Genomic DNA, 24,118 nt, shown 5'->3' on the forward strand with positions numbered 1-24,118 from the left:
AACACACATTTATTCACACATAAATCACTCTTCCCCTCAATCCCTCATTCATTTGGTAACAAAGGCAGAAGCAGAGAGTGAGAGAGCTTGAGAGAGAGACACATAGAGAACAAGCAACGCAAGATGAGGGAGGAGAAGGAGACGCTTTCGCACGACGCTGCATCTCACTGCCATTGCTGAAGCTCCCATCACCACCGTTGCCTCCGATTAGGGCAGAAAGGAAGAAGAAGAACGATGAAGGGGAGAGATTGATGGAGAGGAGGGTGACGGCCGTTTTTGATGCCGCCGATTCTAAATCTGCCCAGGACCATCATCATCGCCTGTATCACAAACCAGGGAGGAAGGGGGCTGCCTCTCCTGTTGCTGCTGCTATCTCAGTTGAAATTGCTGCGGTTTTAGTAGTGGTCCAACCAATCATCACGCTATAATTCTGCCTCCAGCCCCTCTTAATTTTGACTAAGGTAGGGGATTTTTTTTAAAAGCAGAGGTTTCCAATTATGAGTACCAATAAAATTAAATGAGTAACTGGAAATGGTTTATGAATGCTTTGTATGACTAATTGATGAAGTTGGGAATTGTTGGTGATAGTGAGTATATATGAATATGATGAAAATTGATTTTTGGGTTGTTTGGTGGTGCTATAAAAGATATGATAGATAGGATATTAAGTTTGTTGCTGTATGTGCTTGTGATAAATGATGGTTCATTATGGATTGATGAATTATTGTGTGCTCGAATGATGATGATCGATGATTTACTATGTGTATGGTTGATATTAAGCTCCTATGGAAAGAAGTTATGTTTATAGTAGTGCAGAAAAAGTATATGGTTAATTAAGTATATGTGCACTTGTGAAAAGGGTGAAATTGTGAATTTGAACTCCTGGGACTGTGCTAGTCACTTTGGTAATTTTGATTAGTCAAAAGAAAGTTTGAATTGTGGTTTTAGAGGAATATTAGGCTTGAATATAGAATTTGGTATGAAGGGTTGTTAGATTACCTAATGCAGAATTTTCTGCATAATTGGCAGCAACTTAAAATAAAAATTGAGAGCAATATAGACATGACTTACGATCCAAATTATTTTTCTATCAAACTTCAAGAAGTCAAGATTTCTCTGTAAAAATTTCAAAGGATTCGGCCAAGTGGTTTGGAAGATATGAATTTTTGAAATTTAGTGGTTGCTGCAGAAATTTCTGATTTTCTGGTTCTGCAGTATTAACTTCCAGCCACTAGAACTTTTGATTTATTTGTTATTTTGAGTTGCTTCCAAAGGGATTTTGAAGTTTGTGAGTCTATTTTAATTGAGTACAAATTTTATGTCCATAGCTATTTTGTAGAGTTAGTTATGTTTCTTGGAAGCAGGGCTGTTCGCAGAAAATTCACAACCAATTACTAAAAACAGGGTAGCACTTCCAACTGACATTCAATTAACCAAACGAGGCGCTATGAATCTGAAATTTAGTTGTTTTGAAATTTAAGGGTGTTGGGTGTATCCTCATCAAAATTTAGAAGTAATGGATTAGATTTGAATTTATTATAGATTTATCAAAAACAGAGCTGCTTGTATTTTTTTCTAAATTCTCTTTAGTGCGGCAGCAGATTTTATTAAGTTGGCTATCGGATTTAATTCTAATCCAAACGTGTAAAACTTGATTTAGACCCAAAGGATATATCCAAATTTGGCAAAATGTAAGAGCTTAGTTAAACAAAGGTGTGTAGGTTATTCCTAGGACACGTTTAAAGCTAAGCGGTGATGCGGAGGTACGCCTGGCACTTTTAAGCTTCTTGGTGATGCGGAGGTATGCTTAGCTGTAAGGTGAAGTGGAGGCATAATGGAAAGAAAAGAAAGTGGGAATTAAAGAATGGAAAGGATACTTAGATGAGAAGAAAAGGGAAGTAAAGAATGAAATAAATAATTGAGAATTATATGTTAAACGGGCCTTTCGCCAAACTGCTAAAACGAAAGTGTCCGCCTAACTGATAGCCTGAGATTGCTAATGCGGGAATGTTCGCCTAAATGATAGTACTGTTTCTTACTGTGATGCACATTAAAATGCTATTATGATGAGGCCAAACTGACACGGGTAACCGTGACGCCAAGGTGTCTAACTGACATAGTAAAGGAACCATATTCGGGGTTCACTCCGAGTAATGTCAGGTTGCGGGTAGACAACCGACGCATGAGCTCATGGTCTGCTTAGGACAAACATGCATCATGTTTGCGTATCTGCATTTGATTATGTTTGTTTATTTGTAATTGTATTGTTATTTTGGTAACTTGCTTGTGTACTTGATTAGATATTTTACTTATGCTGTGGATTTAATAATGTATTGAGGACTGATATTTGTGTGTGTGATTTAAGTATATTACTCATGATGCTAGCTTATTTAGATATTGAGGAATGTTGTTTAGGGGTGAGAAATTATTAATGTTACTAAGATTTTGGTTAAGTAGCGTTATTTAAAGAAAGAAATTTAAAACTGTTTTAAGTAGAAAAATTGATCAATTAACTATTTGCATTTACTTTGTTATTACAGAGTTCACGTTCCTACTAAGAACGTGTGACTTCGTTCTCACCCCAAATCTTTTAAAAAACCTTTTCAAAGGTACAAACGGGATAACTAATCGGAAAGCTACAGACGAATAAAAGACTTGTTTGGCTAGTTGCTTCTGGATTTATTCCCCTCATCCTTGATATTTTAAAGTGTTTTTACATAGGGATAGGGTTGCAATTGAGTTTTGTATGAACAATTATTATGTATTAATAGTAATTATGTGAGTATATGTTTATCTGACATAGCTGAGCTTGAAGTATATAACAAAATAAAAAGAAATTTCGTTTTTCTGAAAAACTATCGACAAATTAACGTGTAGAGGCCCAATATTAAATAGCTAATAAAAGGAAAGTAGATTAATAACGCCTAAGCTTTTAATACGATTATAAGGTGCTAAAAGTTAAGGTGTTACAAAAAATACTTAACTTTCTAGATCCACATTTCTTCTAGAAACAGCAATTATTTGAAAGGTTACATAGAATCTGTGACAAATGATAATTGAATATGTTACTACTTCAAATAATTTCTCTTTCAAGATAAGCTCTCCTTTATAAGGGCTTGAACTTGTGATGGGGTGCAAAGATAATCGAAACATTCAACCTTAAAACAATCTGATCTTATAAAGGCCAATCCTCAGAGAATTATATTCTTAATAACAGGAAATCATCACCTGCAAAATCAGAATTTATGTTAGTATAAACAATAAAATATGTAAGCATTTTCACTCTAAAATAGATGACACATATATTTAGAGTATTTATGTTAGAATAATTTTTTGCATTTCTAGAAGACTTTGGTAATTTGAAACTTGTTTGGACTTGTGCTTGAAGTTTTCTCACAATTTGGTTTGAGGAATCTAAATTTATAACATCATGGATTACTCTACCAATAAAATAAATAATTTGCACATTTCTTTTGTAGGATACTTTAAACAATATGCAAAAACTTTGCTTCTGCATCCTTTTGATGGTTCCAAAAACGTGTCACTTTTTATTGCATGCTTCTTAGTAGTTCTCATTAGTAAGAGAGAAAGGATTAAGAAATCATCTATATTATCAAAAAACAAAATGAGTGAAAATATGAAAAATGTCTTACCATTTTTACTATTCACGAAATGGTGTGAGATCAATGTTGAATTTTTTCTTCCCTTTGCTTACCCTCTACAACATGTCAGAAGAGTTAATCACATATACAAGTTCAGAACTCAAATGCAAAATAAAATATACAAAAAAATCTTTCACCTGCGAAAAGGTAAATAAATGTATAATCACTTCAATTTTCTTTTTTAATAAAAAAATAATTTCATTAAGATGATGAGAAGGATAATAAAAATTGGCTGATAAGGGATACCCAATACAAAAAGCAAAAACAACAATCAGTTTGAAAATATTCAGTAATTTTACTTGTCCATTTCTTTTGTTAGAGAAAGTACGCAATAAAAAGTAGGAAATGAAAAGGGAATTCAAACTTTAAGTTCTTCCCTCAATCTATTGATTTTTTGTATTAGCATGACACATACAAAATCATACATTCATAAAACAATTTTATGAGTTAGATGCCAATACTTTCTGCTGCAAGTACCACCCTTTTTATTAGAGAACAAAAATACAATCATAAGTTTCAAGAAACAACTTACAGCAATAGCTACAAGCTCTTCAAGTAACTCCTCCAAGTGGCGTAAAGGCTGTCAAATAAGGAGATAACGCATGTAGTTCATTAATATTCAGAAGTATCGAAGAAAAAGTAAATGTTGGCAAAATAATGTCCTGTAAATTTGAATGATTTTGATAGGTAACAACTCACCCACTGTGTTGGACCATCAACAGGAGCAGTCAATGGATCATCATGTACCTAAAGAATCAAGAAGACATTTAGAAGTTGTTTGATGATCAAACTAAATACAAGCCTTAATGTTTACCCTGAACTACTTTCTTTTAATAATAATGCCAATAAGATCCCCTTAAAAAAATAGTACTAATATATATACCTCCATGAAAATTCCTTCCACTCCTACAGCAACTGCAGTTCTTGCAATGCAAGGTATTAGTTCTCGAAGACCTCCACTTGCAACACCTCCGCCATCCAACTAGACATGAAAACAGAATGTTAAAAGCTAGAACTAAAGAAATCTGGTACGATAGTTGGGTTCAAAGTAGAAACAGATCGTGCGTGACTCCAGTGCTCAAATGGAAAAAAAAGAGGGGTAAGATGAGGCAGGTGTACTCCAATACACAATGATCCTCATGAATCAACAGTGCATAGAAGCCAATGAACTTTTGACATTATGAATCTAAAGAGAGCACTCTGCACTATAATACACTTACTGAAATTAAACAAAAAACACTTTCGCATATAATGCATTTTTAACTGGGGAAAAGGAGTAAGAATGCATAGAGAAAAAGAGAATTATATGAAACAACTGTTGTGTTGCAAAATACAAACTACTAAAAAAGTTCAACTACAAACCTACCTTCTTTCCAGCAGGCTGTTGCAGTGAGTGTGTTATATCAGCTACCTGGGATAAACAGTAAATAAATATTTGAGTTTTCCAAGGGGAAAATGGCATAGAGGCAGTGGCAAGAAACTTCACCATGACCCAAATATTAGAATAATGGCAAAAGGACCTGTGATGAGTAGTTCTCTAGAGATACGGCAAAAGGAATAATGAAGTCAATCTTATTCTCATAAATTGGCAAATGCATTCCGTCTGGTTTTTTTCTTAATTTATTCGCATATTGAATATACAACAATATTATTCCTTGGGGATGATGTGAACAAAACACTCCAGTATAATTGACAAAATATCAACAGGAAAAGCGGAAAAAAATTACGAAAGATTAGAAAGTGCCATCTATGCATGTTAGGTAATGTAATTACGTCAAGGAAAACAATTTGGGAGATTATGGAATCATCGTTCTTCTAAGATATCGAGAGGGAAGTGATGCAGCTTAGAGTTGGTCATTAAAGCAACTTTGACCATATTAAAATGTGCTAGTCTGGCTGATTGTGTTCACATGGATTCATCTTATTTAATAAAGTGTAATTCTATCATCAAATAAATGGTTCAGGAAGGGAGATACCTTTCTCTCTAACATATTATAACCTTCCATTGAATAAGAAAGCATAGAGATTCAAATAGTTCATCTTAATAAGAAGCATATAATAAAACAAATATTAACTTACAATAGGGCAATTGACTTCTCTCATCCACTCCAGATTACGTGGATCGACAATCAAATCATCTATATAAAAAGGCAACAAATTTAATCAATTCCGGATTTTGAAAATAGAATGATAGAGGATAATCAATTGCAGTGCTGACATTCTTTGAACGAAGTTAAACCTCAAATGCATGTTAACAATTTTGATTATAGGAGGGAATGTGCTACGAATCACTTAAAAAAAATATATAGATTCAAATTAAATCATATATGTAAAAAGAACGTAAGATTAAAATGAAACTAGAACACATGAAAACAGAAAGCAATTCATGATATTGAACATTTTCAAAGAGTAACATCATCCAAAAGCATACAGAAGACCTCAAAAAGATATTATAACTCACTGTATACATCATCCAAAAGCATACAGAAGACCTCAAAAAGATATTATAACTCACTGTATCCAAACATAGTTCCTCTCTCACAAACCATAACATTAGGATTTCCAGCCAACCGAACCTTCTCTGCTGAATTTGCCATGACCTATTTATATGAACATTATATAACATGAGAATACTAAAAGACAGAGAATATTTATTGAGCTTAAGTAATTGTTGATTATTAAAACTTGCAACATAGCAGGACAGTATACTCACGGAAGGAGCACAAAACTGGCCCTTCTTGATGTGGACAATTTTCCCAGTTTTGGCTGCAGCAACTAGAAGATCTGTCTGCCATCAGAGGTAAAACACAAAAAAAGAAATGATGTGATCACATCTACTTAAGTTTATATTCATCCAATTGATATTAAAATTTGATGTAAAGAATATTTACTTGACGGCATAAGAATGCTGGAATTTGAATGATATCTGCAACTCTGCCGACTACTTCACACTATCAAAGAAAAGATAAATCTGTTAAAGGTAGATTAGGATCCAAAATCAAAGACAACATTATGACAAGCTTGGATGGTGTGCCAAATAATTACATTACTGTAAGACTTGTATAATTCCCGAAGGCTAAATTTAGTTAAAAGTAAAACAACTTACCTGGACGGACTCATGCACATCTGTCACTATAGGGAGGTCATATGCTACTTTAACCTTCTCAAGTATCTGAAATTATAACATAACAAAATTAAATAAGGAAGAAATAGTTCAATTACAACAAAATATAGCTTTGTCATTATATGAAATTCGGCAATTACACCGTTTTTCAAACAAGTGTTCCTACTATAATCCTCAAAATGCAAATGACAAAAACAATATATGATAATAAAAAGTAATAGAATCATGACCTTCAACCCCTCAACCATCCCTGGGCCACGAAAAGATTTTGATGATGTTCTATTAGCCTTGTCAAAACTTGATTTGAAAACCAATGGGACGCCAACTCTGAAAGACGCACAAACTCTAGATCATGTTAACTATCAACAAAGATACAAACCATCTTCCGACATTATATTTTACAAGTTTAGTTTTGATTTCTTGTCATGTGAAGGTCCTTTCCCTCTTATCCATAGCATGTGCTGTGTTGGTTTTACTAACCAACATCACTCTTAGAATTACATAGGTTCAATATCTCAGCCCACAGTGCCTGTAATGAGTAAAAACTCTTATACTAGATGCAATTCTGGGAAACAATAAGTAAAAGAGTTCCGCATTTCATGTAGTTATCATTATAGCGAAACATTTTGAATGACACAAAGTTAGATCATGTGTATTAGATAAGAAAAAGGAATTTAACTTCACACAAAATACTACAAAGAATTTAGCTGCAAACTCACGGTGATGATTGTCATGATTATACTTATTGAACTACAGACAATTTTTGTACAATTCAACTTAGGCACTACAATTATTCTCTATTGGATTTCAATCAAATCAGCTTCAATCTTTTTCCCATGAAACTAAAAGATGAAAAAGTTCCTTAATAGAGAACAATAGCATACTTAGATGTAATAGTTTTTATGTGCTTAGCCATCTTCATAATGTGTTCCTCTGATTCAATCACATTAGGACCTGCTAACAGGAAGAATGGTTCTGCAGCCTGTTAACACATTCACAGAATCACAACACATTAAAAAAAAGGGAAAGGGAGATTTTGATCGGTGACCCAAGAAAATTCATAGTCAAAAAACACAAAATCTGATAGAAATCACGAACCTTGAGCTGGCTATACAGCATTGACTGTGAATTCATCTTTTTTTTTCTTCCGAAGCTGTACACAAAAAGGGACAAAAGTATGAGAATTTTGATGAATTCAGTAAAAATGTATGAATTTTGATGCGTTAAGATGCTACATTGTGTAAAATAACATCGAGCCTAGTAAAGTTTGAAACCGTACCTTTTTTAATTAATTCCGAATCTAAACGTAGATGAGGAGAAGAGAAAAGATAGAGTGAGATCGGTCTAACGTAAGAGTGAGCACTTTGATTGATGAAGAATGGAATCGTTCACTGCAAAAGAATGAAAAAGAAATGGCTAGATAATTCTGTGTAGTTGTCGGGGGAGATGGCTATATGGAATCGTTCGGCAATTGCACACCCCTAATAATTGCAAACCGAACACCCCTGCCCCAGCCCCCAATAAACCCCAAACAATACCCACGGTACATTACATTACGTTAAATTTTTAGTTAGTGAAACCTTTAGTACAAAAATTTCTCGCTAATACAATTTGCAACATAGTTCAGTCGTTAAATAATATTCAATCTCTATCATGAAATGAATTTGAATTCTTCAAAATTGAATCTATGAATCATCAAGGTTCTGAAAACCGAACCGATCATCGAACCGCTCTCGCTACTGGTTTACTGGTTCATAGGTTCAACCGATTCGACCGTGGTTGAATCGAAAAAACCGTTTTATAATAAAATATAAATAAACACATGAAAATATAATTATAGTCTAATGTAAGCTTTAAAATATCATTCAAAGAAAATGTTTTTCTGAATCTCTTTCAATAAACATTTACCCACTCAAAAGAATCTTAAGTTGTTATATGAGTGCTGAGATAGCAGAACCTAGGAAATTGGCTGCACCTTAGATGGCAGTTTTGCAGGTTTTTTCACTTTAGAAACCAGGGACAGCTGCAAATCAAGCTCAAATATTAGCTAAATATATATCAAAGAAAGTATGGATCATATTAACATTGGAGAAATGGAATACAGTTTGTAAGTACCTTGCTAAGTAAATCTGTAGGTGGTTCATAATTAAGTCTCTTGTCATTTGATTCCTATAAAGACAAAAGAAAGAAAGAGGGGGTAGGAATTCAAATAAGAAACATACACAGAATGATTCATTCACATCTCAAATACAAGCATAAGATTAGTACATTACCAGTGGATATACTTTGATACTTCGGAAGACACCTCTTTCACCTTTGTTCGATCGTTGCTAATAAAAGCACCACACCCAGTTATAATCAATAACTTTACTTTACTAACAAATAAAACATGAAAAATTGAACCTATTCAAAAATCAGTTTTACAAACCGCATCCTCAGGCTCTCCTCGGGGTTTGTTAGTCATTCCATATTTCTCCTGCCTTGAGCCATCGCTAGAGTTTGTCCTAGAAGAGTAATATAACCAGATAACAGATTATAATTGCTCACTTAAATGCAAAGATAATGAACAAGTCTAGAATATGAAATTGACGAAGAAGAGGAATCAGATTTCAATTTTGAATTTCAACCACAACAACAATAAGAAGAATCAAACAGAAATTGCAGATCAAACACGAATTCAAAATTCAAATCCAGAAATTCAATAAAAAATAACTCTAAATCCAGAAAATCAAGTACGCTTAGAGACAATTGCAAAGAAAGTAGAATTATAAATCAAGTACGCTTATGAATCAAGTACGCTTAAACAAAGTTCACAGTTCAGTTCACACTTCACAGAGCTTCACAGCCTTCACACTTCACAGTTCAGTATCACTATATCAGATTATCAGTATATCAGACTTCAGTGACTTATTATTAGAGCGTGGTCCTCAAAATCTTAGTAAAACAACACATAATTTCGATTCAGCAACATTAAACCAAGATAATCCATATTGATCAGCATCATGCCATAATTCATCTTTACTGGCTGAGGTATTATTATCAGCAACACCACACACAAAACAGCAGCATAGAAGAACCAAAGCTAATCAATAATCACAACACATTCAATAATCAATAATCAGTAAATTAAAATAATAAAATCACAACACACACAAAACAGCAGCATAGCAAAACCAAACAGAGAAATAAATTTCACACACCAGAAATGACCAAAACACACAAAGAAAATAAAAGAAGAAAGCTACAAACCCTAAGATGGAAGATGTGGCGTGACTGAGTGTCGCGGATGACAAAGACCGCGGCGAGTAGGACGATTGAGAAGTAGACAGCGGCGCAGCAGAGAAGTGGATGACGGCTTGACCGAGAGGAGGAGGAAACGGCGGCGCTTGCGATGATTCTTCCTCTATGTGAGCGCGACGGCGGCGAAAGAGAGCACCTTCGAAGCTAGAAGCCTTGAACAGAGCACGAAAGGGGAGACACCGAGAGAAGGAGCACCTTCGAATGGGCTTCGAACGGGACAGTGGCTGCGGTGAAACAGATCTAGCGCCGGCGGGACCGTGGCAGCGCGAAAGGGAGGGACTGAGCTCGCCGGCGTTGAGAGGAACGGCTAGCTCGAGGGTGATGGGAGGGACGAAGGAGCGTGTGCTGCTGCGCCGTTGGAGATTTGGAGTGGGTTAGGGTTGGTAACGCAAGAGTTGGGGAGGGGGTTACTGAATGCTAAACGGCGCGTTTTGAGTGTTTTTGGGCAAAGCAAAAAATCGGCCGGGTCTCGGTTCGGTTCGACTGATCGATTACCGGCCGGTTTAACGGTTCAACAATGGTTTTTATTTTTTCCGGTTTTAGCATAAAATCGAATCGTAATTCTCACCGGTTTACGGTTCAACTGGTTCGATCGGACAGTTCGAACCGATTTTCAGAACATTGTGAATCATACAAGTCTAGAAATTATAGGGTAGATTGCAAGTGACGTAGACATTCATTATGACCCAAAAATTTTATGTGATGTGTTTCTCTAATATGCTATGAACTGAAGTTTGAATCGAGAAAATAGAATAACCTGTTAGGTGAAACTGAAGAATAACATTGGATTTATCACAACCAAATGAAATTTAGGGCTAGTAATTCTATCTTTACACCTACATCAAACACCTTAATGAAACTGAAGCAGCAGTGGAGGCTTACACGGTGAGAGAGAGTGAGATCGGAGAGAGAGAGAGAGAGCTTGAACAGAGAGAGATGCCGAGGATAGAACGAACGTGAGCGACGCCGGGAAGAGGACCGCGACGGAGCTGAGGCGCACCGGCGAGAAGAGGACGAACGTGAGCGTGGGTTCTGTGAAGGTGAGCGACGTCCACGGGAGAAGTGGGATGCTAGGGTGAGGCTAGTCCAGCAGCGACTTGAGGGTTCTGTGGCAATGCCGGCGGCAACGACAGCCTCTGGGCGACGGAGAATAGTTCGGCGATGGAGAACGTGGGGGGTGAGAGGCTGCTAGGGCAATGTCTCTCTTCTGATGTATGGGGCTATGGGTGAGTCACTGAGAGTGGGTTCGGGTAAACGTTAGCTCTTAGCAGACCGGTTAATAGTCGGTTCCATCAGTTTTTTATTTACTAATGATTTTTCATCACAACGGAATTAACTAAAGGATTGGTTCTTTGATTAATTCAGTTGAACCGACTACTTAAGTTTGATTTTTAGAACATTATTTATTATATCATGCTTGTTATCATGAATTAAGATTTTAGAAGGAAAAAAAAATATTTTTTTGTTTTTTACTCTTTTCAATTAGAAGTCATAAATGATTTCTCTTTTTTCAGTTTTTTTATGGTATCTCCTAAGGTTATGGATTCATCATTATTGATTAATAAATTGTTATATATACAAGACAAAATTTAAATCATCGACACTTATTTAAATGAGTGCTTTAATCACATAACCAACCCAAGTTGATTAGAGAGCACAAGCGTTTCAGTCAATCTAATATTCTCAAAGTTATTTAATGAAAAAATTCATAAATATACTTATTGCGTCTCTAAATAAAATTGCAAAGTTGCTTACAGGCATATGGCATTATGGCACATAAACTTTAGTTGTTCACTAAAGATTTGCAAAGCGTTGAATTGATCGAAACATCATATACAATAAGAAGAATATTCAACAATCAAATTCCAAGTCTTCCATTTTTCTTCTTGTTGCTTTTCTCAACTATTAACATTCTAGTTAAATGTCTCCTATCTCATTGACTCATTCATTTCAATCCCATTACATTAGGTTAAAAAAATTATAAAAAAAAAATATTTTAAAAAAGCCATTTGCATTAAGTTTATACTAACGCTTGTGTTTCAAGACAGCATTTCTGAATCACTTTCTACCATTTATTTGACAGTTCAAAAGTATAATCCCACTACAAGTTTGTACCTTGTAACCAACAGATGGGTACAAGCAACAAGTATGAACGAAACTAGCCGTGTAACGTTCAACAAATACCTAGTTAGTTATATCAACAAATGAGCAAATAAATTAAGCCAAAGAATCATATTCAGTATAATTTACTTTTCTACAAAGCCTATTTTCGATCATATCTTGAGAATGGGGAGCCACCAAAACTAGGCATCAACAACATGGACAAATTAGGCTTAGGCACATGAGCATCAAACAACAAATTTTTCCACCCATTACTTCAAATCAACCTTGCGCAACTCTGGAATTACAGGAGTTGCCAATCATCCTCATTGTTGCCTGCTTCGTTGGCAACATCCATAGCTACAGAATCATCGTCTTGGAATCCAAGGTTGCCACCCGGCGAATTGTTACTAGCGGTTTGCAATAAGAACCTCCAAGACTGAGCTACCGTGATTAATAGGGCACCATTTGATTCTTCAGCAAGCTTGGAAGCTCGGGAACAGAAGTCGTCAAAATCATCTGACAGCCACCATTAACAAGCAGATGATCAGGGTCAACAGAAAGCTTAGATGTTAACCAAGTTATTTTAAGCCATGAAATTAAGGCAAAGAAACCAGCAAACCTTTGTCTCGGCAGTAAGATCCAATAGCCAAGGATGGGTTGATTGAATCTAGGGGTATGTGCCTGATAACACTGGTAGAAGTTTCGCAAAGTGAGACAAAGAATGAACGAAATAAGAACAAGAAGAAAATCAATACTGGTAATAAGCCTACTTGCTATGGTACGAGGAGGTACTAGTCTCTTGGGATTCCCCATTGATATTGACAACCTGAAAAACATTAAGATTGTCTCTTGACAGTATCATGTGGCTCTTGCCACCTTCAACTCATAACAAGAAAAAGTTATTAATGGAAATCCCCCTGAATCATGGTGCTTTACCCACCAATGACGCTAAAAGTAAGATTACTGTAAAATTAAAACGTCATGTGAAGGAAGCAAATGCTGATCCACTTTTGTGTGATGAGAAATTCCTAAGAGTTGCTTTACCTTTTCTAATTTATCATAGATGATTACTCATACACACAACTTTAAAGAATATCAGATTATTATCCATAATAATCCAAACCGATTTTGGACAATGATTCATCCTGATTCCATCACTACAATCATTGCAGATTGTGTTTAATTTGACCAAATCATGTTTCGATTGATATAATTTATTGATACCTAGATGGTTTCTTGGTTTTTCACTTTTATTTTTTGACTTATCTATTTCTTTTGAAACTAAAGGGCTACTACCTGCCCGGTTGAGAACACAAGATGTACAGGTTTACTAAATCAACAATGGAAATAAACATGGAGCAACATATACTTAAATTAATACAGTGCATTAGTATATAACCTATATGACAAGTTCCAACATCCGAATAGTGCAATAAATTAATAAAGTCAGTAATTTTTAAATGGCAATTATTTGTTGAGAATAATGTACCTGCTGAACTTCATGTGGATCAAGGTACAATGCCTTGTCACCCTGAACACCAATAAGATATGTTGAAGCACCTGGTTTACCGCCCAAAATACCAAGGCTCTGGGGGAATTTAAAAGTTGATTGCAATAATGGGATATACCTGATAATGGTTTATAGACAGTTAGACACAATAGATCAGTCATACTGTCATAGTGCTATATTGAAAACGAAGAGAGTAGACGCAGAACAGATTTTAAATTATATTTTTAGATCTTCATGTGGCAATGAGTTAACATGCAGCCAATTATATAACTGTATTCAGATAAAGGAAGCTCTTTCTTTACAAATTGACACTTCTATAATTCATATAAGAATAAAAATATTTTGTTATGCATTGGAAGTTCCAAAATTTACCATCACATAAAATTATAATAAGTGCCCTTAGTAGTAGTACCTATTGATTTATAGTCCTATAGAACATTGAAAAAGTTACACACCTTGGATTGATTTTATCAAGTCCAAGAACCAGAGGAACCAATAAAAGCAGAGGCGTCCAAACAAGTTTGCCCCTTGAAAAGTCAGAACATCGTTTGGATGCATCTTCGATGCAGACAACTGGTGCTCCACCACGTTCTCCATCTTCATCTCCAGAGACAACATAAATTGCCATTGGAAGTGGCTGCTCTGCAAGGTTGTCTGTCTCCCTCTGGTTTACGAGCTAGAACTTCCCATGTTCGACACATGGCATATGGGCCCATCCATGACCCAACGGCAAGGCCATAACCTTTACCGGCTTGAAGGAGATTGTGAATAGAGAAAGCAGAAGCCTCCGAATCACCAAAACTTTGTAAGATCTCAATATATTCTTTATCCAGTGGCTGCATATTATGAAAATACATACTTAACCTATTAGCATTTATATTAAACAAGGAAACACATACAACAAATGAATAGAAAAGTAACAATCTGATAACTAGAACAACACACTGCAAATCAATCACCTTACCTTATCAATATTTTTCCTCCATGATCTACCTAATTTATGAAAGAGCAATGCCTGTACACAAGGAAGGCCATTTGATGCTGTTAGTTGCTATATTTTGAAAGAGAACACAAACAGAGAAAAAATAAATAAATAAATAAATAATAGAAAGCAAGAATTAATATATAGAGGGTTTTTTTTTTTTTTCTTCTTTCTGGGATACTACAAGAACTTCTATTAGAATAGAACTGAGATTACAAAAGAGGATAAGCCATCTTCACATCCTCATATACATACAAAAGGTATATTTAAGACGTGAAAATCTCAGCTAAATAACAACACATGCTAATCCTTTTAAATATTAGCTAAAGGAGATTATACTAAGGTACAATGTGGCAATAGCTTAGTTAAATACAACCATTGGATAAAAAGCACAATACCTGAGCTACAAGCATCTGGCTGCTCCGAAACATACATCCCCAATTAAAATCACTAGTATACTTTGAATCTCCAATAGCATCAAAGCCTATAGATATGTATGTACATTAATATTTGTGAATGTAATATCTAACATAAAGAAACATCCTAGAAAGCGTAGTGTATATTTGACAGACCTTTCCAATATGTTACTAAGATTTTTGAAGAAAAATCTTGCTCAAGTGCAGCAAACTCGTTACTAGTATCTACATTTGCAGTCGATTCTTGTTGTGAAATATTATGGCAGACACCAGAAACCATATATCACCATCAGAACTTGAAATCTCAGTCCTCCCTGTCCCAAGTACACGTTCTTGAAATCTCCTCATCGAGCCACTGTTAACAACTTTCCACACAGCAGCTGCCCACCCACTATTTCCAAAATAAACTGCTTTCTTTTCAGAAGACAATGGTTCACTATGCGTTTCAGAGACCAAAAAACCAGATGGAAAGAAGCCTGACCACAAGGAAGCGTTAGGATACTTACTTTCACCAGACCCTACTTTCAAAGAAGCTGGCACCTGACTGTTATCTATAGTCTCAACTGAGCTTTTAGAAGAACATGTTGCACCAATGATCCTCTCACAAATACTCTTCAATACCATTATGAACCACAAAAAACATGAGTTGGCTCATAGGAAAAAACCGAGTGTAGGCCAATATCTGCAGGTGAAGGGGAAACAGACCTGAAAGGCATCCAAAAACATAAGCTTGTAATCATTCAAAACAATTTAGGAATTGAAAGATTCAGCCAAGAAACAATTAAGAGCTTTCTTTATTGAGCTATTTAAACTATCCAGCAACCAAAAAGGAAAAAACAAAAAAAGGAATATTTTGAGCTACCACAAACTAACACAACTAAGTGAACCAACAACATATGTTGTCTCGACTAGCTAAAAAAAAACAAAGGAATCAATGGATATTAACATTATCATCCACAACTCGTTAAGTATCCCCTAATCATAATCTTGTTGAAAGAGAAAATCAGAAAGTCCAATTCCCCAAATCTACAGAACCATCCTTTACTAAACACGATAAACGCATTACACATACATAATCGATGCCCAGGATCAATGATGCCATTTCACACATTAAGAATTTCCATAGCACAAAACATGAATCTTCATTGCAAGGGGAAAAAAAACAGAGAAAAACATAAAATAAAAAACACAAGGAACAAAACCCAGAAAGGAAATTCGCGCAGAGACATAAATCGAATAGTTTCGGAGCACGCAAATCCAAAATTCATTGAAGATGCTAAAGCAATTGCACGAGTAAATCAACTAACCTTGATAAAAGAAAATTCGAAGGGAATTTTAAAAGTTAACAGAAAATAAGGGGGGAAAGAAAAGATTTTTAATTTTTTATACTCCTGTATTAGTTTGATTTTCCTTTTGTGGGAATGAGTTAGAATTGGATGAGAATAAAGTGAAATTGAAAAAGGACACCATACCAGGAGGATCTTGAAGTGTTATAGAGCTATTGGGAGACTTGGTTGAGACTCCACTTCTCTTCTTCTTCTTCCCTCTCTACCTCTGTGGCAGTGGGGCGGGTAGGGGCGGGTTTTTGCCCTACCCGACCCCGCCCCGCCGTCCTTGCACTCCACTACTACCCGCACCACCCCTACCCGCGGGTAGTAGGCTGCTCTACCCTAACCCGTCCTACGGGTACCTGTCCCGCCCCTACCCTCTCCTATAAAAATTAAATAACATTTTAATTTTTACACATTCATATATAAATTAAGATAAAAACTTAAAATTCATAACTAAATTAAAATACAAACATAAGATTCATATAATGTCAAATAACTTGAAATTAAAAAAAGATTAATGTTTAATCACTACAAATTTAATAGCATAATAAAGAAATTGCATCAAAGGAGTCTTCAATCATTATTCTTGTTCTTCCACCATTTAACAAACCAACATTGAAAACACAGCATATAAACTAGTTAAGTTAAGCATTATGATTAGTAAACACAAAGTTTTACCAAATAACTTGGCACCATTTTTGAAAAAATGGTGAAATAATTTTTCAGAAGTAAAGCAATACCATTGAGAAGAAAGCAACACCAAATTGAAATTCCAAAGTAAAGGTAAACAAAAATAGAAGCAGCCAACACTTATTTCAGAATTGAACAATTTGCATAGGTATAGTTTCCATGGCCAACCAATAAAATAACTCTAATGATGATGCAATTAAAAGTTACTGTATAGCTATGCAGAAATATTTACTCTAACTCTAACTCTGTAAAATAATAAATAAAAAAATCAATCTTAGTAATGCCTCATGCTAAGAATATATAAAAAATGAATCCTATTAACCAATCTCACCACCCTTTACCTATTAACCACAACCAATCAAGTGTTACCCCAGCAAAAATTTCTCAATTATATCGAAAGACCAAGTGCAAACTCTCCAAGACTGTTCCAAGTTCCTAGTCAATCTTTTTAAAAGTAAAGCCAAAAACAAATTAGGGTGGTTGTTCATTCTTGTTTAACTAATTTGCTAGTTAGTTGTTAAGGGAATGTAGTCTAAACTAAAATTAGAGTTGGTCCACGGCAGCCGGTAACTTCAGCCATTCATCAAAGGAGGGACTTATCTTCGTCAATATAAATCTTTGGGGGCCGACATGTGAGTTTGAGCGAAACCACTGTAAGGCAACTTGGAAGCGAGTCATTCATCACATCATCAATTCATTATCATTCATTCATGGTGCTACTATATCTACGTGTATGCACAGCAAAATTATTTTTGCAAGATAACAAATAATATTAATTTAATATTAATAAAAATGGGGCACACCACCCTTTTGTTAGGAGTGTGGTTTCAAGTAACATTTCTTAAGAAATTGAAAAAAAGGGTTTAGCACCAATGCATCATATATTTTGCCTTATCCATTTATAACTGAAAAGCAGCATAATCCAAAATTGCAGGTTGCATTCAAATAAAAAGAAAAACGTTGCAGACAAAATGAATGTTTTGCTTGTTTGAATAAACAATATTATGAGTCTAGTTTAACAAAATCAAAGCATCAACAACACAAAATCAAAAATCAGAATGCACACAATCAAAATAGCAACAACACAAAATCATAAATCAAAGCATCAACAAGTAACATCACAAAATCAACCATCAACAATACAAAATCAGATTATCAGCCATCAACAGCAATCATAAGTAATATTATGAATTTAGTTTAACTATTTTAACATAAAAAATAAATCATACAAAATTAACTTAAAATAAAAACTGAAGAAGCGAGCCGGAGAGGAGTGCTTACCAGTTAGCAAGAGACGATGAGGGAGAGGCGAGCAGAGACCAGAGACAGCAGACGGGAGAGGCGAGCCGGCGAGGACAGTCACGGCGAGGAGAGAAGTGGGAGCGACGCCGACGTGAGCTCAGTGAGGGACAGCGGCGAGGTGACCGAAGCAGTTGAGCAGAGGCTGTGGTCCTTGGAGAAGAGCTGAAGAGGTGAGCTCGGTGGCTGTGAGGACGCCAACCGGCTGCAGGGACGGGCGGGCTGTGACGGGTGGTCTAGTGCAGCTGAGCAGAGGCGGTCGTCTTTGGAGGCTTGGAGAAGAGCTGAAGAGGGGAGTCGAGGGTCTGGGATTTGGGAACTAAAGTGTGAGTGCGCTCCTACCTGCCCCGCTCAACAACCCGCTCCGGTCTGATTCCGCTCTGGGTCGGGTTTAAACCCGTTTCAATCGGATAGAAGTGGATCAGGTACCTACGGGTGCGGATATTTTTATCAGTTACTATTCTCTTTGTCGTCCGATATTTTTCTTTCCTCCAACTTCTTTAAGCCTTAAATATGCTTTTTAATTTCTTATAAACATTAAATTAGGACAAATTATATAATTAAATAAAGTAATTTTAAAATTATCTAAATACAATTATTAAAATTAATTATATTTTGGTTCTCTGACTAATAATTTATATAAAGTACTATAGTATAATTATTAGAATTAAACTGATGATCGAATTAATCAAATTAGTAATTTATTGATAGGAGTGAATGCGGATCGAATATGGTCAAAATCTCAATCCGATCCGCACTAAAATTATTGGATCAAATCGGTTCTAATATCCGTCATTTTTAAGCTTGGATCCGATCCGATCTAATCGGATCGAATATCGGATATATCTGCAAAACACAAAAATATTTTTAAAAACTTATTTTTATTAAAAAATACTAATAAAATTCTTTTTTTTCTACTCTTTTAAATATGTTTATTCTTAAAATAATATTAAACATATATTTTTAAATAATAAAATTAAAATAATATAATATATATGATAATTAATAGTTGAAATAAAACATAAGAAGAATATTTAATTATTTATTTATTTATTTTTGGAGATCTGCGGATATGCAAATACCTACATAAAATTCGCAATCCGATCTTTGATCAGATCCATATCCGCAATTTTTTATCGGATTCAAATAAATACCGCGGATATGCGGATCGAATCCGATCCATGAGCACTCCTATTTATTGATTCAACTGATAAATTATTAATTTAATAGGTCAATTCTATCTCACGTAAATAAAAAATATAAAATAATTAATTTAAATATGACAAACAATAACACTGAATAATTGCATTTGAATTTTAAATTTGAAAACTATGAATAAATCTTAAAAGTATGGACAAACCAGTGTTTTATGTAGAAATATATTTGTTGTGAGTAGAAACAAAATCGATTTTATCTTTGTTTTTTTCAATTAGAACTACGTTTTCTTTTGTGATACATACAAAATTATTAGGAGTGAGCACGGTTAGAGGGTACTTAATTATCCGTCTAAATTCGAATTGAACTAATTAAATTGGTTTTGGAATCAACGAATAATCAGGTCCGATCCGAACCAAATCAATGACTCTCTTTAGTAATTGGTTCGAGTAACGGTTTTGAATGCAGAATTCAAACCAATTCGTAGACCCGATCATGTATTAATTAAATAAAAAAATAAAAATTTAAAATATATGTGCCTTTTAATGATTTTGAGTTTCTCTCTATTGCATTTTTGTATTTAACTTTTAATGTGTTTGGTGTTTAATATGTTTGGATTTTAATGTGTTTAGTGTTTAATTTGTTTGGATTTTAATATGTTTAGTTTTTAATGTGTTTGGTGTTTAATATGTTTGAATTTTAATGTGTTTAGTGTTTAATATGTTTGGATTTTAACATGTTTAGATTATTTCTATTGATTTTACATTTTTATTGTACTTACAGAATTTGTAAAATAATTTTTTTTTATGAATTTCTATTTCATCGGATACCCAATTCTCCAAACCGAACTAATCCGTTTTTAATCGGTTTGATTTGGTTCGGATACATACACAAAAAAACGTAAATTCAAATCAAACCGAACCAATTACAATTCAATTAATTCGGTTCTAATTTCACCCTAAACTCGAATCAATCCGACCCGTGCTCACCCCTAAAAACCAGATATGGTTATATTTTTTTGGTGTCTTCAGATATAGTTCTATATTTTGTAGGAAAAATACCCTTACAAAATTAATATAAAATAATTAAAAAATTAAAGAAACTCACCTGAGGGACAAAAAGAAAGATCGGCATGGAATCCGACCTCAAAGTGAGAGAGATTGATGCTGATTTAGAGTTTTTAAAATTTAAATATAAGTGTTCTAAGGTGTCACGCTTTATATTGTATTTTAGTTTTTTTTTTTTGGTGACATATTGTATTTTAGTTTACCTTAAAGTAATTTATATTTAAATTTTTAAAATTCTATATTCTATATCAATTTATATAAATTAGTTATATGAGTGAAACATAACAGATTATTAATTATTATATTTAGATAATTTTAAAATCCAATTTATTTAGATAATTTTAAAGGTGAAAAATTGGCTACAAAGAAGTTCCAATAAAAAATAACTTAAGTTATAAAGCATTGTTTCCTGTGAATTTTTAATTTTATTGTTTTTTTTTTTTGCTAATTTTTGGTATTTATCAAAGTGAAAGATTCATTTTTTTTGTCTTTATCCCTATAATAAACAATATATTTCTTTTTTACAAAATAATACAATTATATATCTTTGAAAAAAAAATCCAATTTATTTAATTACATAATTTGCCCATTAAATTTTTTTTCTTTGTATTACATTATTTTTTCTTTATGTATTTTTCTCTATCATTAAGTCAACATTTAATTCATTTATTTTTTTATGATATTCTCTAATTTAATCACTCACTAATAAATTATTAAATATAAAATAAAATTTAAATTTTTAATATTTATTTAAGTAGATAAACGAACAAATATTTTTCACATACAAGTCATTATTTCATACAAGTCCATACAAGTCTCTTTAACCTAATTCACCTCACGCGCCACTATTTAACCAACTTTTCAATCAATGCGTGAATATATAACTGCTTTTTCGAAAGGATTTTATTTTTACCGAAATTAACTCAATGATGGTTACAATACAAGAGTTATCCACCCTAAAATGACACTTATAACTAACGTCGACTAGATGATGCCCCACCCCATCAAGAGTGGTACAAGTCCTACGCGTGTGACCCACTTGACGACACAATCTGCATATCTTCTCCCCGCTATGCTCAACATCATCCATGTTGTTATGAATCCTGGAACTGACGGGGTGACCTCTCTTTACTCTCATCATCCTACGGTTGGGCCAAATACAGGCCCTGTCATAGGATGGTCAGTCTTCCTCGTGACCAATCGGTCGAAACTCTGATCAGTAAACATTAAAGACCGACTCATGCAATACATAGGATGTACATACCACTTTCAATCAAGTCGTGCATGAGAATAGGCTGCAAGAATGTAACGGCAAGGAACATCAAGAGCCTAGAAATACCCACAATCACACTTACCCTCATCAAGTAGCACTTGGTAATTCTGTTGCCTAGACCCGAGCACTGCTGCTAACTCTTCAACCACGAACATAGTCCTTTACCGATCAAACTGATAAACATTCATAGTGTTTACATGCTTTGAGTTGAACTCTATGGCCTTCATCAACGTCTGTGAGAATTCAGTGTCAACTTGAAGCTAAGCAAGGGCCTCTGAACCCTTCCTAGCAAAAAGTTCACCCAAATAGAAATAACTTGACTTAACAAGAGTAATGATGGGCAAATTATGAGAACCCTTCATGACAGCGTTAATGCACTCCGAGATGTTTGTTGTCATGTGACCAAACTGACGACCCTCGTCCGCATACTGCACCCAATGTGAACGAGGCATTTCTTTAAGCCAGTTTGTAATTGCAACATTCTCGCCCCCTCAGACGACCAAAATAATGAGCAAACTTCCACTGCGACTTCGAATATGCTACGTTAACCAGAATCTTCTTCAAGTCCTTGTTTTTGAAGTGACTCATGAAGTTGGCAGCAATGTGTCTTGCACAAAACACCTGAAACGCATGCGGTGGTTTCCATAAACTTTCATCGGCATTCAATGCAGCATCAACTGATTTGAGCCTATCTAAAATCACTAAAACGTCGGGTTTTGGTGTCACATGTTGCTGCAAATACAAAAGAAAAAACGACCAAGCCTCCTTCGTCTCTTCCTCAACAATGGCAAATGCAATAGGCAATATATTTGCATTGCCATCTTGAGCAATAGCCATAAGTAACGTGCCTCCGTATATACCATATAAGTGGGTGCCATCGATAGAAATAAGTGGCTTGCAATGTTTGAAAGCCTCAACACATGGTGGAAACGTCCAAAATACCTGAAGAAACATGACAGTGGCGATTGCACCAGGCCAAGGCTATGTCACAAGTTGCACCAAAGTACCTAAATACCCATCAACAGTTAGTATGTGTAGGTGGATACTTTATACATACTAAGCACAATGTATTGAATCTTACCGGGTAAGTACATCTGCATAGCGAATAACCAACGAGGAAGCTCGTTGTATGACTCCTCCCAATCGCCATATATTCTAGTAATGACTCTCTGCTTTGCAAGCCAAACCTTTCTGTACGATGCCTTATAACCGAAGTGATTCTCCACACCTCTCTGCAAAACCCTTATGCTGATTGTTGGATCTGTTTTGACCATGTTGAATATGTACTGAGCAATCACCTTCGGATACAACCTACGATGGTCTAAGCCCATCGATGTTTTCATACAAGTATGATGACCACCGTATCTCCTAACCTCCCATTTTTCTTGCTCTCGGCGATACGCTATGCATATGTTCCAAGAGCAATCGGGTCCGAATCAGATAAACTGTACATCATGCTTCAACTGGTCATTCTCCAATATTTTATACTCCACAGCCCTCCTGATACTATACCTCTTAACTGCCAATATGTATCGTGGTATTTAAAATTAGAATAATTTGTTTTAGGAAATAATATTATTTTTTATTTATTTTGAAAAACAATCCATCAATCTTGCAACAAACAATATAGAACAAGTAAACACATAAAAACACAAACTCCAAACACAATTTAGAGCACTATGAGAAACAAAAATTAGCAACATCATCGCTCTATCTGCTATCTGTCCCTGCACATATATTCATCATATGAAAACCTATCCCTGCCTCGAAACAATCAAATGCCCTCCCTGGTCATGACCAACTAAAATTCCAAGCCTCAATAATTGGCTCATTGCTAGTCAAAAAGTTATGAACCTTCAATTGTAAAAGCCTCAGAGGTTTTAGGTTCACAAATGTTATATTCCTTTTATGCGTAATTCCATTATAGAAAGCAAAATCCCACCATTAAGATTCAAGAAAAACTAGTTGTGTTTTGCATTGCTAAAAGTAATCATTTATATAATTAACTACAAAATTTGAAACCTAGTATAAAAAAAAATATCACACATTAAAATACTTAACTTTCTAGATCCACATTGTTTCTAGAAACTGTAAAGATTTGAAAGGCTACATAGAATCTGCAACAAATGATAATTGGATGTGTCACTACTTCAAATAATCTCTCTTTCAGGAGAACCTCTCATTTATAAGGGGCTTGAACTTGTGA

At 34.7% G+C, this 24,118-nt stretch overlaps 2 protein-coding genes, 1 long non-coding RNA gene and 1 pseudogene across 6 annotated transcripts; 1 reads left to right on the top strand and 3 right to left on the bottom strand.

Moving 5' to 3' along the window:
• Positions 1-2,855, top strand: LOC148578375 (uncharacterized). The gene is made up of 2 exons (XR_015902451.1): positions 1-461; positions 2,541-2,855. It is a non-coding gene; the product is annotated as an uncharacterized LOC148578375 (long non-coding RNA).
• Positions 2,856-2,910: 55 nt separating this feature from the next.
• LOC107634061 (2-dehydro-3-deoxyphosphooctonate aldolase) lies at positions 2,911-10,498 on the bottom strand. 3 transcript variants are annotated; one of them, XM_088501746.1, is made up of 20 exons: positions 10,036-10,498; positions 9,215-9,290; positions 9,060-9,116; positions 8,902-8,955; positions 8,762-8,809; positions 8,066-8,177; positions 7,885-7,939; positions 7,671-7,768; positions 7,017-7,113; positions 6,769-6,834; positions 6,554-6,613; positions 6,376-6,450; positions 6,178-6,262; positions 5,742-5,800; positions 5,029-5,073; positions 4,546-4,644; positions 4,362-4,409; positions 4,195-4,242; positions 3,654-3,718; positions 2,911-3,228 (listed from the first exon to the last, which is right to left on the bottom strand). In XM_088501746.1, the coding sequence occupies exons 7-19, from the start codon at positions 7,918-7,920 to the stop codon at positions 3,662-3,664; spliced, it is 873 nt and encodes a 290-aa protein (XP_088357872.1). In that variant the 5' UTR covers positions 7,921-7,939; positions 8,066-8,177; positions 8,762-8,809; positions 8,902-8,955; positions 9,060-9,116; positions 9,215-9,290; positions 10,036-10,498; the 3' UTR covers positions 2,911-3,228; positions 3,654-3,661. The 3 variants fall into 3 exon arrangements, with proteins under 3 accessions (XP_088357872.1, XP_088357874.1, XP_088357873.1); XM_088501748.1 differs by having other exon boundaries at positions 8,066-8,202; XM_088501747.1 differs by having other exon boundaries at positions 8,066-8,212.
• Positions 10,499-12,955: 2,457 nt separating this feature from the next.
• On the bottom strand, positions 12,956-18,711 carry LOC148578376 (cysteine protease ATG4-like; annotated as a pseudogene). The gene is made up of 7 exons (XR_015902452.1): positions 18,400-18,711; positions 15,254-15,802; positions 15,080-15,165; positions 14,664-14,714; positions 14,155-14,535; positions 13,679-13,817; positions 12,956-13,015 (listed from the first exon to the last, which is right to left on the bottom strand). The product of XR_015902452.1 is annotated as a cysteine protease ATG4-like (transcript).
• Positions 18,712-22,172: 3,461 nt separating this feature from the next.
• On the bottom strand, positions 22,173-23,243 carry LOC148578377 (uncharacterized). The gene is made up of 3 exons (XM_088503028.1): positions 22,977-23,243; positions 22,462-22,893; positions 22,173-22,340 (listed from the first exon to the last, which is right to left on the bottom strand). The coding sequence occupies exons 1-3, from the start codon at positions 23,241-23,243 to the stop codon at positions 22,173-22,175; spliced, it is 867 nt and encodes a 288-aa protein (XP_088359154.1).
• Between the last annotated feature and the right edge of the window lie 875 nt (positions 23,244-24,118).

The sequence above is a fragment of the Arachis ipaensis genome, chromosome B1 (genome assembly GCF_059453495.1).
Source record: "Arachis ipaensis isolate K30076 ecotype BB chromosome B1, ASM5945349v1, whole genome shotgun sequence".
In the NCBI taxonomy this organism is placed as follows: Eukaryota; Viridiplantae; Streptophyta; class Magnoliopsida; order Fabales; family Fabaceae; genus Arachis; species Arachis ipaensis.

Bases quoted from the DNA above. Each gene is read 5' to 3' on its own strand.
- LOC148578377 (XM_088503028.1), bottom strand. From the start codon at position 23,243: ATGGGCTTAGACCATCGTAGGTTGTATCCGAAGGTGATTGCTCAGTAC. The intron at 22,894-22,976 runs GTGCTTAGTATG...CTTGTGACATAG, and splicing joins CCGGTAAGATTCAATACATT to CCTTGGCCTGGTGCAATCGC. The intron at 22,341-22,461 runs GTTAACGTAGCA...CATTGGGTGCAG, and splicing joins AGGACTTGAAGAAGATTCTG to TATGCGGACGAGGGTCGTCA.
- LOC107634061 (XM_088501746.1), bottom strand. From the start codon at position 7,920: ATGAATTCACAGTCAATGCTGTATAGCCAGCTCAAG. The intron at 7,114-7,670 runs GTATGCTATTGT...TGCGTCTTTCAG, and splicing joins ATAAAAACTATTACATCTAA to AGTTGGCGTCCCATTGGTTT. The intron at 4,410-4,545 runs GTATATATATTA...TTGATTCTTTAG, and splicing joins TGGAAGGAATTTTCATGGAG to GTACATGATGATCCATTGAC.